Source organism: Helianthus annuus, chromosome 6 (genome assembly GCF_002127325.2).
Source record: "Helianthus annuus cultivar XRQ/B chromosome 6, HanXRQr2.0-SUNRISE, whole genome shotgun sequence".
NCBI lineage: Eukaryota > Viridiplantae > Streptophyta > Magnoliopsida > Asterales > Asteraceae > Helianthus > Helianthus annuus.
The window spans coordinates 10246354-10264045 of NC_035438.2; the positions used below are offsets into that span (position 1 = coordinate 10246354).

Below are 17692 nucleotides of genomic sequence, written 5' to 3' on the forward strand. Positions count from 1 at the left end.
TTCGCTCGACGATTCCATTCTTGGGTGGTTTGTTTGGCCCTTGTTCCTGTAACTCGAATCCTAGCCCGGTATATCCCATTTTAGTTTTACACCATTGTCAACCTTACGCCTTTTTTACTCTCTAATCGAGGTTCTCGGCATTGAAAAATCTTCGTAAACTAAATCACACGTGTATATGTTGACATTCACGAGATATATAGTCAAGAAAATCAAGAGGAATGGTGATATATATGCGGATTAGACACCAAAAAATAAACACTCAAAAAATGGCTACAATTTAAGGAATGTGTTTAGTGACGGCATTAGATTCCTAATTGATGGAGAAAGGTCTGGTGGCAAGAAAAGCTGCTTACAGGATGTTGTCAAGTGTTTTCGCTTGACGATTCCATTCTTGGGTGGTTGGTGGCAAGAAAAGTTGTTTCGAAGTGGTAAAAAATAACATATTACCCCTGGTTTAGGGGCTATACCCAGCCCAAACCAGAGGTAAACAAATCTTTCTGCCCCTTAATATACGTCGTATGGGCCTATACGTATATATAGCGTGGGGTCTTTTAAGAAATTTTTTTAACACTATGACTTGAATCATAATTCATTATTTGCAATGTTATGGTGTCTTATATACGTTCATGGTGTTTTACTGTAAAACACAACGCCTTAAATCATTATACAATTAAAACACAAGCCAAAACACCATGGACTAAAACATCCAATCGAAACGCAATTTTTTCCCTATATAAATATAACAATATGGTACTAATATTAAAGATTAAAAAACACTCATTATTATGATGTATTTTTTTTTAAACGTTATGTATAAAAAGTTATTGACATTTAAAAAAGGAGGGGGGAATTTGCATGTACATTGCATTTGGGTTTCTAAATTTAAAAATATTAAATTTACCTTTATACCCTTAATTTTGAAAATTAATTATTTTAATGGTAAACAATATTTATAATTTTGTCATTATAATCTCAACCATTAGATTATATGTAGATTTTTCATACACTTCTCACAAAACACACTCTTTTTATAATAACTTTACCCGATATATTAAAAATTACAATTACATTTATAGGTATTATTTTATTTTTCTCATATTTTAAAACCGAAAGACGTACTAAAATTAAACTTAAATGTATAATTTTGTTTATTTTCTAATATTTTTATATGTTTTTTATTAATTAAACATAAATTGTTAATACTTCAACCCCTTCTCACGTATTTTTTTTTATTTTAATGCATTTAAAAATAAAATTAATCTATATAAAAAAAAATAATTCGAGAAGCTCGCAAGCTCACGAGCCGAGCGAGGCCTAGCTCGGGCTCGACTCGTTTACAAATCAAGCTGAATTGAGCCGACTCGTCGACAACCAAACCTTTTTTCAGCTTTTTAAACACCCCTAGCGCAGGAGAAGCATATTATGACGTGTTATGTTATTGATTGTTATGCGCTTTAATCTTTATGACGTATTATGTTATTGATTTATAGTTTTATATATACCACTATATTAGATTTTGGTTCACTATATATAAATTTACAACTACATTTATACGTACTAGACCAACCACGCCAATAAAAAAATTAATATCAAATCTAAAAGTTATACCCTAAACCGATAAACGACAGGCTGCTTGTCGCCTCTGTCACACCCCAACCGATGGCGGAAACATCGGGATGAGACGAAAACTAGATTGCAAGAGTCTTCATAACGTTATTTGTGTCAAGTATTTGATGTTTACATTTTACATGGTTTGATCTAGAATATAACAATTTAAAATAAATGATGCACAATAAGTATTCAAATAATTATATTTCATTTCATTAATAATGAATTCTTACAAGTATTGGAACCAGAATACAACAGGATTGAAAGTAAATTACAATACAATGAGCAATAAAGTTTAAATGCGTTTCTAGGCAATCCTACTGGATTCATCTGTCACAATCCTGCAACATGTATTAAAAGCATGGATCAGTACGAAAGCACTGGCGAGCATACAAGTTTGAATAAAGTATAAGTACAAAAGTTTGTTTCAATCTAACATGGCAACTTGTATTCACGTCCTAACTAGCATACATAGACAATCTAAACATAATGAATAGCATGAATACACAAATTAAAACTGACATGCATAAACAATCTATACACGATGAATAGCACGGAAAAACAAGTTGAAGCTATCATGTATAAACATCCTAAGTATAACGAATAACGTGTTTGTTGGAATGCATAGTTGCGTAGGTTTGAGTGTGCAAGTGGATTTGTTAATTAATACATGTTACGCCCAAAAAGTGCATAAAGCGTAAAAAGGGGTCGAGTATGCTCACCTTGGTTGCGTATGAGAATTTCTTGAATTAACGCACGAGTAAAGATTGAGAAATTCCAAGGAACGAACAAAATGATTAACCTAGGTATTTAAAATAACACATAACGAACTCGTTATTATTTATTGGTTATAATAATTCCCTATATATAGTTTATAAGTAAATTATTTGGGTATTAAAATTGGTCACATTATTAGTTTTTTTTTATTGTCATAAAAGTATTTTAGTAAACATTTTGTGTTTTAATTAAAAGTTCAAGGTTTTTATTGTAAAAGGTAAAAGAAATAAATAAAATAATATTTATAAAAATGTAAACTGTTGAGATTGCAAAGTGTAGGGATATATAGTGTAGATTTCATTTAATGTATGGTGTATATTGAAAACCCTTAATTAATTCACATGGAAATTTTCTTCTCGTTTCAAAACCTTTGTAATTGTCATATGATTCCACTTCATCCCCATAATAAATTTCTATTATTGTCAATTATTAGAGACATTTTACCAATTCAACTTCTCCTTAACCGATCATACTCCATGACTCGACCCTTAATTACACTTGAACAAAAATTTGGTTCTCTTCCTTTACTGTTTATATAAAATGAAATATGCAGCGAAAAGAAACAAAGTAAGGGATCGAGATCAATCCTGTTGTTGCATTCCATAATTATTTCTAATACACCACTATTATTTTGACCTTAGATTGTTGTTCAGTGACGTTATAATCTGACAAGTGAGTTTATAATATGCAAAACCGGCATCGTCTTCTTCGTTTTAAAACATTTAACAGAACTTAGTTTCACCATTAGTTATGTTCGTGTGGCTCATGTGTACAAACGAATGAAAATGACAAGGAATAAAAGATAAGTAAACAAAAAGGAATGTACCCAAAACGAACAGAAGTCACTGAACTTCCGACTCGACTCCGGCGACGAATTCATCTCCGATGGTTGCGGTCTCCCGGTGTACTCCAAATCTCCCGAATCACGACTGACCCGAGACCCGTAACCTGACCCGAGCGTGAACTCGTCGGACCAAGCACCACCACCGCCGCTCGTCTGCCGTCGCGGCGGACTCTAGTCTCGTCGCCGCCGTGAAACCCACCGAGCCACACCACCACCGCCGCTCGTTTGCCGCCACTGTTGCAGTCGCCAAACGCCGCCGCCACCTGCGGTGGTCGGCCGGCCTTCATAGAGAGGGGAAGAAATGGGGATCGAGAGGTATGTGATTTTGTTTGTAAGTGTAATCGAGAGAAAGATGAGAGTGATTATGTAGGTTGAGTGTTGTGATTTGGGTGAGGAACTTGATGAGATGACAGAGGGGCTTCATGTATGTGTGTGCTCATTGTTTAGCAAAGAAAACAAAAGGGCGGGAGGGGAAATTACTTATGCGGCTGTAGATATTAGGGTTCTAATCTTATTATAAGTGGGTATTTATTAGTAGGTTGTTAAGTGGGCTTGGGCCCAAGGCCCGTTAGCGTGTTTTGAGCGGCCCAATAAGTTTTCAAAGCCCGATCATCCAAATTTTTGGTAGAATATCGCTTTAGGGTCGAATGCACTTACAAATTTGCGCCGTAAGTCGTTATTAAACATGTATGCCCGTCGGTCGCATTAAATCGCGTAAGGTCTAGTTTATCGTTTCTTAATCCGTTTTTTTTACTGTGATTCTAAATATAGTAAAGGAACACGAGTTCTTTTTTTTTCTAATAGCATAGTAATACGGAAATACGAGGCGTTACAGTCTCCCCTACTTTAGAAAATTTCGTCCCGAAATTTATTTAAGAGGAAGACCTTGGGAAGGTTGGCATTTTCGAAGTGCGTTTTGGGTATAACTAAGAAATAGGTTGTGATTGATCAAAGTTTGTATTTAATAGGGTATGGGGAAACACCGAATTTCTCATGGCACGTTTTCACGAAAGTTCGGTAATATGGTAGGAACACTTATATATAGGAAGTACCAGCGGCGTATCCACCATGTTTATACTGTATTACGTCTGTTTCGCTAATCGATGTCATGTTACGTTCTGTGTTACGATACACAGTAGGACCTACTATGGTTTTCATGCGTCTACCAATATAATCACGTATGCATCCGCGATTATTTTGGTATGTGCATGATCCGCATAGTTTGTACTAGTAGTGTACGGGTCAGGGTACGTTATCGTATTACGAGTATGAATGTGTACGTGTGCTAACGTATAAAGATTTAGGTATGTAAGCATGATTGTGTTTAAGTATGAGAGAGTATAAAGTAGGAGTGAAATCTTTGAACAATCACATGATATACTTAGTTAACCAAGATTAACGTATTACTGGCATGTGAGTAAACATGTCAAACCATCGTGTACCGCAATGTTGACTACCCCACATCGTCGCAACGAAAAGGGTGTAATGTTTTTAACTTAACATGACCACTAGAATATGGGTGGTGCGCTACTCCTATAGCGCTACACAACCGCTATACATGTTAAGGTGTGGCTTCTTGCGAAGTTAATGACAGGTTTATCACATAAGAATGTTCCAGAAATCCCGAATCAAGTATAACTAGCATTAGCATATGTAAAAAAAATCATTGAACAATCCACACAACATACTTTAGTTAATCAAGATTAACGCATTACTGGCATGCGAATAAACAGGTCAATCCATCGTGTACCGCAAAATGTCTTAACATGACCTCAAGAATACGGGTGGGCGCTACTCCTATAGCGCTACACAAGCGCTATACATGTTAAGTTGTGGCTTTGATCAAAGTTAATGACTAATTGTCAACCCATCGTGTACCGCAAAATGTCTTAACATGACCTCAAGAATACGGGCGGGCGCTACTCCTATAGCGCTACACAAGCGCTATACATGTTAAGTTGTGGCTTTGATCAAAGTTAATGACAAGTTTATCACATAAGAATCACCCAGTAATCTCGAACCAAGTATAACTATTAGTATGTATGTATTGAATGGTTGGATGATAAATCGATTCTAGTATAACCTTGGTTTTGAAATGAACGAGATAACAAGTATTAAATCACATAAATACCGAGATAGCATAAAAGATGGGTTTGATAAAATATTGGAACGTTTCGGGTTTAGAAACTTCGACTATTCCAAAATGACCCGTAAGTCCTTTCGAATTACGGAGACATGCTTTGGCCTAATAGGTAAAATACTCTCGTCGACAGGCGATTAACGGTATTTTACCCTTGCAGTTAGTACATGTCCCTAATTTGATCGAAAATACGAAACTTTGGCGAGATTGAAAATCGTAGAGCGGAACCAGTCACCAAGGTGAGGATATCAATCCTAGCTTGACAATTTCGTCCCCAAAACGTGGTTTATTGAACGAAACAAGATAAAATCTCGACTCGTCAATAAGGAACCACTAGAGTATAAAATGGAACTTCCCATCAAGATGCGGATATCACTCCTGACTTGATGGTGAAGTTTCGTGCAAAATAACATGTAAGGTGGATTGAAATTCGTCACCAAAGGCGGGAATCACCCCTATTCTAGTGAGTCGTTTCGATTGTGGAATATGAGTATCTTCAAGTCCTTTGCGTGTAATTTGCGTATAATGCCTTAGGATGAACGAATCGTTTAATTATGACGAAAAAAATAGAAAGAAGCAAACTAGGAAGAATTTGAGTGTCTTAAAAGCATGAAACAAGAATGGTCAAGTATAGGTACCTAAACTATAGACTAGGTCAAAAGCATAGCAATTTTCCTAATTCCCTATAGTTATGGCTCTGATACCAATCTGTCACACCTCAACCGATGGCGGAAACATCGGGATGAGACGAAAACTAGATTGCAAGAGTCTTCATAACGTTATTTGTGTCAAGTATTTGATGTTTACATTTTACATGGTTTGATCTAGAATATAACAATTTAAAATAAATGATGCACAATAAGTATTCAAATAATTATATTTCATTTCATTAATAATGAATTCTTACAAGTATTGGAACCAGAATACAACAGGATTGAAAGTAAATTACAATACAATGAGCAATAAAGTTTAAATGCGTTTCTAGGCAATCCTACTGGATTCATCTGTCACAATCCTGCAACATGTATTAAAAGCATGGATCAGTACGAAAGCACTGGCGAGCATACAAGTTTGAATAAAGTATAAGTACAAAAGTTTGTTTCAATCTAACATGGCAACTTGTATTCACGTCCTAACTAGCATACATAGACAATCTAAACATAATGAATAGCATGAATACACAAATTAAAACTGACATGCATAAACAATCTATACACGATGAATAGCACGGAAAAACAAGTTGAAGCTATCATGTATAAACATCCTAAGTATAACGAATAACGTGTTTGTTGGAATGCATAGTTGCGTAGGTTTGAGTGTGCAAGTGGATTTGTTAATTAATACATGTTACGCCCAAAAAGTGCATAAAGCGTAAAAAGGGGTCGAGTATGCTCACCTTGGTTGCGTATGAGAATTTCTTGAATTAACGCACGAGTAAAGATTGAGAAATTCCAAGGAACGAACAAAATGATTAACCTAGGTATTTAAAATAACACATAACGAACTCGTTATTATTTATTGGTTATAATAATTCCCTATATATAGTTTATAAGTAAATTATTTGGGTATTAAAATTGGTCACATTATTAGTTTTTTTTTATTGTCATAAAAGTATTTTAGTAAACATTTTGTGTTTTAATTAAAAGTTCAAGGTTTTTATTGTAAAAGGTAAAAGAAATAAATAAAATAATATTTATAAAAATGTAAACTGTTGAGATTGCAAAGTGTAGGGATATATAGTGTAGATTTCATTTAATGTATGGTGTATATTGAAAACCCTTAATTAATTCACATGGAAATTTTCTTCTCGTTTCAAAACCTTTGTAATTGTCATATGATTCCACTTCATCCCCATAATAAATTTCTATTATTGTCAATTATTAGAGACATTTTACCAATTCAACTTCTCCTTAACCGATTATACTCCATGACTCGACCCTTAATTACACTTGAACAAAAATTTGGTTCTCTTCCTTTACTGTTTATATAAAAAGAAATATGCAGCGAAAAGAAACAAAGTAAGGGATCGAGATCAATCCTGTTGTTGCATTCCATAATTATTTCTAATACACCACTATTATTTTGACCTTAGATTGTTGTTCAGTGACGTTATAATCTGACAAGTGAGTTTATAATATGCAAAACCGGCATCGTCTTCTTCGTTTTAAAACATTTAACAGAACTTAGTTTCACCATTAGTTATGTTCGTGTGGCTCATGTGTACAAACGAATGAAAATGACAAGGAATAAAAGATAAGTAAACAAAAAGGAATGTACCCAAAACGAACAGAAGTCACTGAACTTCCGACTCGACTCCGGCGACGAATTCATCTCCGATGGTTGCGGTCTCCCGGTGTACTCCAAATCTCCCGAATCACGACTGACCCGAGACCCGTAACCTGACCCGAGCGTGAACTCGTCGGACCAAGCACCACCACCGCCGCTCGTCTGCCGTCGCGGCGGACTCTAGTCTCGTCGCCGCCGTGAAACCCACCGAGCCACACCACCACCGCCGCTCGTTTGCCGCCACTGTTGCAGTCGCCAAACGCCGCCGCCACCTGCGGTGGTCGGCCGGCCTTCATAGAGAGGGGAAGAAATGGGGATCGAGAGGTATGTGATTTTGTTTGTAAGTGTAATCGAGAGAAAGATGAGAGTGATTATGTAGGTTCAGTGTTGTGATTTGGGTGAGGAACTTGATGAGATGACAGAGGGGCTTCATGTATGTGTGTGCTCATTGTTTAGCAAAGAAAACAAAAGGGCAGGAGGGGAAATTACTTATGCGGCTGTAGATATTAGGGTTCTAATCTTATTATAAGTGGGTATTTATTAGTAGGTTGTTAAGTGGGCTTGGGCCCAAGGCCCGTTAGCGTGTTTTGAGCGGCCCAATAAGTTTTCAAAGCCCGATCATCCAAATTTTTGGTAGAATATCGCTTTAGGGTCGAATGCACTTACAAATTTGCGCCGTAAGTCGTTATTAAACATGTATGCCCGTCGGTCGCATTAAATCGCGTAAGGTCTAGTTTATCGTTTCTTAATCCGTTTTTTTTACTGTGATTCTAAATATAGTAAAGGAACACGAGTTCTTTTTTTTTCTAATAGCATAGTAATACGGAAATACGAGGCGTTACAGCCTCAATGTTTCATGTCGTTACCCTAAGTCGATCGTGTCCTGCTCTCAACGTAATTGTTCGTGCAATATGATCCTCGCCTTGTCGGCCACAACATTGTTATTCATAAGAAAAATATTGTACCATGAAATGTGAATGTTTTTAAAGACATAAAAACTTGAGACCAAACAATGTCACTATCTCTCTCAGCAAATTTAAATCAGACAACATCGTTGTCCAAATTGCTCAAACTTCGCTCGATGCTCGCTCGGAATATTTTTTACTCGAAAAATGCTCGCTTGATTTGAGGCTCGATTTTAAATGAGTCGCTTCACTCGGTTCGGTTTGTAAACGAGCCAAACACGAACAAAGATTCGCTCGGTTCGACTCAACTCGTGAACAACCCTAGTGACAGATATATACACTCTATGTGTGTTATTTTAAGTTAGGCATTGTGTATATTTATTTTGTAGAATCCCGGCTATTTCCAAATACTCTCTTTTGTATTGGCTAATGTGGTAGTGTTGTAAATGTTATTGATATATGACTATATTTCTCACCCAATCTTCTTTTTTGAACCTTTAATGTTTCTAGTTCTTCTAGTGTGACACATTTCTACACAAATGTGCGTTCGAACATTTATAACGATGCAACACTAATGCTGTGTTGTAAAATTATTTTCACACACATAGTTATGGTCATTGTGTCCAAAAGCATTACCCGATCTTTTTTTTAATCTCTTAATGCCCCCAGTTCTTCTAATGTGACACACTTCTGTACAAAAGCGCGAACATGTATATTGATGCAACACTGATGTCGTGTTGTAAAATAATGAGTCATACAACTTCAATGGTGTGTCCGAACTTACTATAACAGTTCGTCTACATCTGTAAAGTCATCAAAATGACAAATTCACAATACCCATCACTAGGGCTGTAAACGAACCAAACGTTCAGCGAACAGTTCGTGAACTGTTCGGCGGGAAGTTCGTTTGTGTTCTTTCGTTTATTAAACAAATGAACACGAACAAGAAATTTCATTCGTTTAGTTAAATGAACAAACATGAACAGAGGTCATGTTCGTTCATTTATGTTCGTGAACGTTCGGTAACGTGTTCGATAGTTCATTAGTGTTTTTCGTTTTTATATGTATTTAAATACTTCAAAATTCCATTAAATTAAATATCTAATAAGTGTCAGTGTGTTACATATTCTGCTCATGAACGATTGTTTGTGTTCGTTTGTTTGCATTTGTGTTCATGAACATTAGTTTGTGCTCATTTGTGTTCGTAAACGTTTGTTTTTGTTAGTTGCCTAAAATTAACAAACAAACACAAACGAACACGAACAGGTTCATTTCCTTAACAAACGGACACGAACATAAAATCTTGTTCGATAATGTTCGTGAACACATATATTTCTTAACAAACAAACACGAACAAGGTGTTCATATTCGTTCGGTTCGTTTGTTGCCCTACCCACCACCATTGTATAAAAAAAAATAAAAAAAAAACTAGATAAAAATACGAAAACCTAAATCATCATGATCGTCGATTTCAAAAACAAATTAAACCCGTAAATTTTATTCATAATCGTCAGTGCCAACATGGTTGTAAAGGAGGCTGACATCTTCATGGATCAAAGGGGAAAATAGAAGAAAATGTTGATTTCAATTTAGCATTTGTTTTATCCACGAAATAGATAAAATCATAAGACTACACATATATACCCCTAGGGAGCCGCTAGAATGAGAACCACCCCGAGTTGTAAGAACCGCGAGAACTACACCCCACGGAGCGCCGTTCGCCATGATTTTTTTTTTACAAGTAGATGTGTATATTATAAACACAGCCGTAAAAAATCATGGCGAACGGCGCTCCGTGGGGTGTAGTTTTTTACACCACAAGTTTGGTGAAAAAAAAAGAAAAAAGAAAAAAAATTAAAAAACACCAAACTTGTGGTGTAAAAAACTACACCACACGGAGCGCCGTTCGCCATGATTTTTTACGGCTGTGTTTATAATACACACATCTACTTGTAAAAAAAAATCATGGCGAACGGCGCTCCGTGGGGTGTAGTTCTCGCGGTTCTTACAACTCGGGGTGGTTCTCATTCTAGCAGCCCCCTATACCTCTAATTGCTTTCTATAATTGTCAATGATATTGGATGGTTTAGATTCATTTTTATCTTCCATATTTATCATGTATTATTGTTGTTTTTGGTATGTGTCAATGTCGTGGTCTTGTTTGTGATATGACAGGAACGTAATACATACTATATGGTTTAACATTTTCATATGCTATTTTCAAGGATGTTTATTTTTTATTGAATATCACTAATATACCTATAGTGTACCGATATCGATGGAACAAAATCAATACCGATATAGGTATTTATTTTTGGGGGTTTTGTTATGATATTTTTGCACAGTTGTTACGAAATTGGTACTGTACCACCATAATCAGTACAATTTCTAGTTTATACCGGTCCTTTCGATACATTACTAAAATCGATATTGACCTCGTCCCTATACTATTTTCTGGTACTCTAGGTTTTCCTTGATTAAAAGTTTGATGTGTCACACCCCAACCGATGGTGGAAACACCGGGCGTGGCACTGAGCGAAACAGATTGTCCAAGAGAATCCATAACAACTTTTAGTGACAATATATTAATCGTTAACGTCCCATACCATCAACATATAAAGTAAAAACAATTATTACAGATATTATTCTCAAAGGCAAATAAACTGTTCCGACAACTCAGATTTATTTAGTTTGTTTCTAGACCTCCTAACTTGATTCATCATAGCGAACATAGCATCCTATCAACCTGTCACATACGTTAAAATAAAGTCAATACATAAAATGTAAAGGTGAGTACACAAGTTTGAGTAATATATAGTAGCGAAAGCGTTCGCATAACCAGCATGTAACACGTAGAAATGTGAAGCAAGTATGCTATCAACAATGACATATGCAACCGACATGACTGCGAGTATAGAATGCGCAACACATTATCACCACTGTGACCATGTGAAGTAAAACCCTTAACAACCCCTGTCCACGACAGGTGCTGAGTCCAAACTATAGTACTATTGTTGCTAAGGTGTCAGGAAACAATCACTGTGTAAACATAACATACAAGCATTCATCAAGTCACGTATAACATGCGAGAGCGGTTAGCGTTAAAAGTGTTTGTGTTGTGTTGATGTGATTTGATATAGATAACGTATGTAACACCCAAAAGTGCGTTAAGAGAAAAAAGGTTCGAGTATACTCACAGTATGTGTTTAGTAAATAAACACATTCTTGGATTGAAGGGAGCGCGTGAGAGCTAGCCTGAGCATAGAACGATAGCGTAAGCGTTGAACAGCGTGAAAACAGGGTGTCGAGGAGATAAGTATCGAATGGTGAGTCGAACGGACGAGGATCCATTTGATCGGACGGTTATATGGACAGATGGTCATTCGGACAGATGACCATTCGAACGGATGACCATTCGAATGAGATGTGAGTGTTGTGAATTGTTTCAAAACTTTGAAGTTTTCGTTGTAGCATTTTGAAAAAGGTGAAGTACCTCTACATGTCAAGTCATCCGGTCGGATGGCCATTCTGTCCGGATGGCCATTCGATCGGATGGCTATTCGATCGAGGCGTTGATAGTTTGAAGTTTTTGATCAAATATTTAAGTGTTGAAAATTATAAGAGATAAGTCACCTGGTCAAATAGTCATTCGATCGGATGGTCATCCGATCGGATGGCTATTCGATCGGCGATCTGATGTTTTGAAACTTTTGAAAAGTTTTCTAAGTTAAAAAGGTTTGGGATTTAACGGAGACGGCGTGACGACGTGTCAAACAACGGGAATCCACACCAAGTCCAGCTCAGTCGATCGGATGGGAATCACCCCATTCGATCAGACTCAACTGTACCTGATGGAGTTTCATGTTCAACCCGTGAACCGGTCGTCTCTTCGGTGGAAATCCGTTCTTAGACCGGTTCTCAACTAGTGTATGAGTAGAGAGCCTGAATGAGTCTAAATTCCATCGATTTTGAGTAAAAAGTGGAGAAAAGTTGAAGAATAGTATGAAAACAGTTGAAAATGTGTAGATCTTGGTGAGATTTATGTAAAATAGTATGGAAATCCTTTAGATCTGGACCAATCTTGTTGAGATGATGTCACACTTTAGTGTTCATAAGAAACCGAGATGACGTCACCTTAAAGCAGTGCAAACCAGGCGCTTTCATGGTGGAAATCAGTGATTTCAGTGGAGAAGATGATGAGAAAGTGTGTAATGATGATGGAAGTACAAGATTTAGGAAGAAAACTTACGAAATTAGCCTTGAATGGAGTGAAATGTGCTTGAGAATGACTGAGAGTGAGTTGGGCCGGATAGAGCTGTCACATCAGTGAATAGTTGATGTGACAAGTTGGTATTTATAGTGTGAGAGGAGATAAGGCGGTGGAGTAGTGGGTCGGATGGCCAGTCGATCGGATGACCATCCAATCGGATGGTCATCCGGTCGGATGATCATTCGATCAGACGGCTGGTGCGAGTTGGTTTTCCAACTTTCGTTTCGTGTGTTAAGCGTTGCGTTGCGTTGCGTTTAAGCGAGTTGCGAGTAAGCGTTGCGATGAGATAACCACATGACATTAAACAAGTAATCACACAGTTAACACACATAACACATAAGATGCATAAAAGTAAATCTGCGTTTCGAGTTGCGATGCTATAGCGTTTAGTATAAACATGCGATGTAATATGCGATAAAATGCGTTTAAATAGTATGCGTTGTAATAGCGTTAAATGCGATAACTGCGTTTGAATAAACGTTGTGAATGCGTTGTAAATCATAGTTTAAAATATCGTCAACCAATATATCGATTACCGCAACGGGTTAAACTATTTATCGAATCTCGAGAGTACAAATCAATTAAGCACGAAATCTCAGATCTGAGTAACAACATGACTTGACCTTGACTTTGACTTTACCCGGAAAGTCGGGTTGTTACAGGATGAGACAAAATAAAAAAATTAATCTTACAATTATAGATTTTTTTAATTATATATATAACAAAAGACGGCGTCTTAAAAATAGTACCTAAGACACAACCTCTATTTTTATTTTTCTTTGCCAAATTTACAACAATGTTATCCAACCCATGTTTTTTTTTTCTTTTTTCTATCTGTGTATTCAACACTTCAACTTTCTATAAACTTTGTAAAATGTCATTTTGACTCTCTCAAGTTTTCCATGCTTATTTTTATGTACGTGAGTCAGATAAAACGTTTTCGTGCTTATTTTTATGTATTTTGTTGGTCTACGTTTTGCTCGGAAACGAGTCGGGTCGAATATAAAACGTTTTCACGAGTGATGTGTTTGCAAAAACACAATGTATTTTGTATAGTTTTGCGTCGGTCTTAGTGTTTAAATGCGTTCAATCATATTGGTACGTTGCGCTTATCAAGTGCTTGGTTTTTCAGGTTTAACGGAGTCTAAATGGGATGAAAAGAACATCCAAGTCGAAAAAATGGGCTCAACGATACCTGAAGTAGAAGAAAGACACTATGCTAGAAACCACACCTTGTCGCGCCACACAACAGGGAAAGAAAAGCTGGTCGCGTGGTGCGGCCATCGAAAGTCAACAAGTCAAATTTCATGTTTCCTCGTGCCACGTGACGGAGAGGAAATGCCTAGTTGTATGGCACGACGATGTAAGGTGGTGAAAGTTGTATTTAAACATCCCAAATCGAATGGAAACCCTATCTTTTGCTGTTTTGCCGTTTTAGACGATTCCAGAGTTATGTTTAGGCGATCTTATCAGTATTCTTCCACCTTTCATCTCTCTTCTTCATATTTGATCATACCGAATTGATTGTTGAAGATGTGATGACTAGCATGCGCGGCTAAACGTTCGGTGACTTCCCCCGAATGAACGAATTGCTTTGTTTATGATGATTGCATATTAACTGGTAATTTAAACTACTTGTGTTAATTTTGTGAAACGTTTATTATACTTGAATTGTTTGTCATTTATCAAGTGTATTAGTGATTTCTTTGCATCATTAGCGGGTTGGTAAATTGGTGAGTGATTGGTATAGTCAAACGGGTTGTTGGTTGTTATTGTTTATTTAAAAACAGTTCTTAATAACTAATCAAAGTCATTAAATCCAAGACCATGTCTATGTGGTGTTTTGAATTGGTAAACGGGTTTTTGTGTTAAAACGGGTATTCGGGATTCCGGGTGGAAGTTACTTATTCTCATTCTAATAACACTTTTCGTGACAAATTATGTTTTCTTTAAAACAAACAAACAAAACCCTAATTAGGTTAACAATAGTTAATTAATTAAAAGCTAAACACTGACCACAAATTCCCTACGGATACGACCTTACTTGCCTTTACTTCGTAGGCATTTAAGTTAACATAAATACTTTTGATTAGCCACGACAACTGCATCGACTAGGCGGTATGAATTCGAGTTACTTTACGTTTCGACTCTGTGGCAACGCAAGATACCATTCTTTAACGTAAAAAAAAAACATTATTTTTTACATGTTTGTTTTTAACTACGTTTCAATATAAATCAAAGTTGATTTACGTTTCAACATTAATTTTCTCAGTCGTAAGTCAAATCAAATATAATACATTCTCGTCTTTATTTTCATCTTCGTAGTGAGTCTACCATTTTGACGTAACTTTTGTTCGAAAACAAAATATTTGATGGCATAAGGTCGTCGGCTTGCACAGTTGCACTCCGTTAATTTACTTGCTACGATCCGCCACAGGCATATGGAGAAAGTGGCTAACAACGGTGGTGGTGGTGGCTACTGGTGGTGGGCCGCCGCTAGTGGTGTCCAATTGGTGTGGGGCATATATTCATTCCGCAAAGGCTACTCCGGCGACTCACGCCTCATGCCTCTCAAAGCTTTTGGTGTAGCTTCTCTGTTCGTCGGCGCCACCGCCACTGCAACTGTCGGAACCCTACGTGCCTCCGGCATCCACTCGGTATCACTCCTTCCTTTATTATACGATTATTTTAAAATTTAAAGAATTTAGGTCACCATTCGCCCAATTTGTATGAATTTTTGCAGTCAGATAATAATGTAATTGTTTTAACGAATTATCATTATAGTTCGGTGTCAGATTTGTTGTTACCATCATCCTTTTTTTTGTGCAATTTAGAGGGTGTTTGGATGTGAACTGTTAAAAATTTAAAGTGATCATTGGGACATCAAGAATTTTCCTTTAGATAGTGAGAACTTGTAACCGATAAAAACTCACCGGACCCCACCAATACCGTGCGAATCAACGGGATAAGGTAAAACGCAGCTTGGGATAGATGCCTTCAAGAGGGTTAAAGGCAGATTACCAATGCAAGCTGGATTTGGACCTGGATTGTAGTTAATGCGGTAAAATATCAGATATCGGTCAAGGACTGATATTTGAGGTATCGGTTATTGCGGTGGGATATCGGTAATTTTAATATCATGCTAAATTTGTGTATGTAGCAATTTAACACTAACAATTCAGTATACTCTCCTACCATTAACGAATTAACCTTTTGCAACTTGCAAAACACTAACATTTGTAGCAAGTAGGAACTAACTAAGACGTAAACATTTAACACTAACAACTAACAATTAAGACATAAAACACTAATAGCATTAACAAGAAGAAAGACGAATGGTAGAACTAAGAAGAAAGGTATTGATATCGGGAAAGTCGGTGATATATCAGTCAAATATCGGCCAATATCGCCGATATTATCGGTACCGATATTTTGCACTCATATCTCGGCAGAGGACCGATAACCGATATATCCCTGATATATCGGGATATTAACTACATCTGGATCTCTGTGGGTGCGTACCATTGCGCTATCCCCCTTGAAGGTTGGGCCTTAAAGAATTGGAATCATAATTGCATAGTTGCAGACTTGCAGTAGCTGTTTGCTTTGGTTATTTTGGTGGTAAAAGGATTAGTTTTCCTAACACAAGTAGCAAGATACACTTTTGCAGCTGATCCGAACACCTCTTCTTTATTTTAGTGCTTTGTGGACTGTGGTCTACACAAGTGTGAATAGTAAACTTTACAAGAATTTCTTTGTGCACACACTATTACATTTGATAACAGTGTTCATATAATTTCCCTTGTCTCCCTTTACCACATGAAAAATATACATATTTGGCCTTAGTCGTCATTACAAAAGTTGATAATATATGTTTGGGTCTATTAAATTATTCTAGTATATCATTATAAAAGGGAAATGCGTCTGTTTGATATCAAATACTTAAAACGTGTGCTCTGTTGTCAATTTTCTTGCATTTGGTCAGTGTAGTTGACCTGACCTTGACCAGCACCTCTGCATGTTTATTACAGCTCTTGTGACCCCCAACTTGGCATAACTTTTATCACCCTTAGTTCTGGATGATGCACAAATAGTGCATATATTTCATTTTGTTAGGTCTTCCATTTGTAGTTTGAGTTCGACCCAATTCATGTTGCGTATGTTGATGCGCACTAGGTTGTTTATTAGTTGATCTGTATATGTAACCCTTTAGTTATTTAACAACTTGTACAAAAAAGTGTGTTTGCAGGTAAGCTGCGGCCCACGTAACTTGTATTATTAAAATATCTATTTTGACCCGTTACTCAGCCCGTCTTTTTTTGACCATTTTGCCACCTCTGGCTCAAATGGTCAATGACAAAAACACAATATTGCTTACATTACACTAAGGTTTTCTTTTGAATCTTGTCTATCAAGATCAAATAAACTTATCAGTTTTGTTGACGTAGGTAAAGGATGCCATTGAAGCTGGTGAGAGTATAAGGTCCGGGCTCGGAGTCAAGGGGAGGGGATGAATCAAGTTATCGCTTGAATGATTTTGATCAATATGAAAGTTGCAACATTTTAGTTAAATTCAGGTACACAACAGATAATAATCCTCTCGTTGGTCTAACCTATTTTCTTGAAGAACCAACAACTTCTGGATTGCACATTGGACACGGCTGCTTTGTTTTCGGGACAGAGAGGGTATTTATTAATCTGATTTTTTTTCAAAGTATTTCTAGAGAGAGAACAATTTGATCTCAATTACCCAAGCTGTTGTTGGTTATCTTAATAGATGTTAAATAAAAATAGAGAACTTTTTCGTTGTTGCTCCTTAGCGTGAATGAAAGTCGAGTTTTGGAATTATGGAAATTGAAATG

General features: G+C 36.7%; 1 protein-coding gene and 2 long non-coding RNA genes across 3 annotated transcripts; 1 reads left to right on the forward strand and 2 right to left on the reverse strand.

Moving 5' to 3' along the window:
* Positions 1–1797: 1797 nt before the first annotated feature.
* On the reverse strand, positions 1798–3812 carry LOC110864675. The gene is made up of 3 exons (XR_002550004.2): positions 3212–3812; positions 2331–2410; positions 1798–1949 (listed from the first exon to the last, which is right to left on the reverse strand). It is a non-coding gene; the product is annotated as an uncharacterized LOC110864675 (long non-coding RNA).
* A 2420-nt stretch (positions 3813–6232) lies between these two features.
* LOC110864676 lies at positions 6233–8160 on the reverse strand. Its single transcript, XR_002550005.2, has 3 exons — positions 7647–8160; positions 6766–6845; positions 6233–6384 (listed from the first exon to the last, which is right to left on the reverse strand). It is a non-coding gene; the product is annotated as an uncharacterized LOC110864676 (long non-coding RNA).
* Positions 8161–15176: 7016 nt separating this feature from the next.
* Positions 15177–17684, forward strand: LOC110864678. The gene is made up of 2 exons (XM_022113787.2): positions 15177–15487; positions 17279–17684. The coding sequence occupies exons 1-2, from the start codon at positions 15272–15274 to the stop codon at positions 17342–17344; spliced, it is 282 nt and encodes a 93-aa protein (XP_021969479.1). The 5' UTR covers positions 15177–15271; the 3' UTR covers positions 17345–17684.
* Positions 17685–17692: the final 8 nt, after the last annotated feature.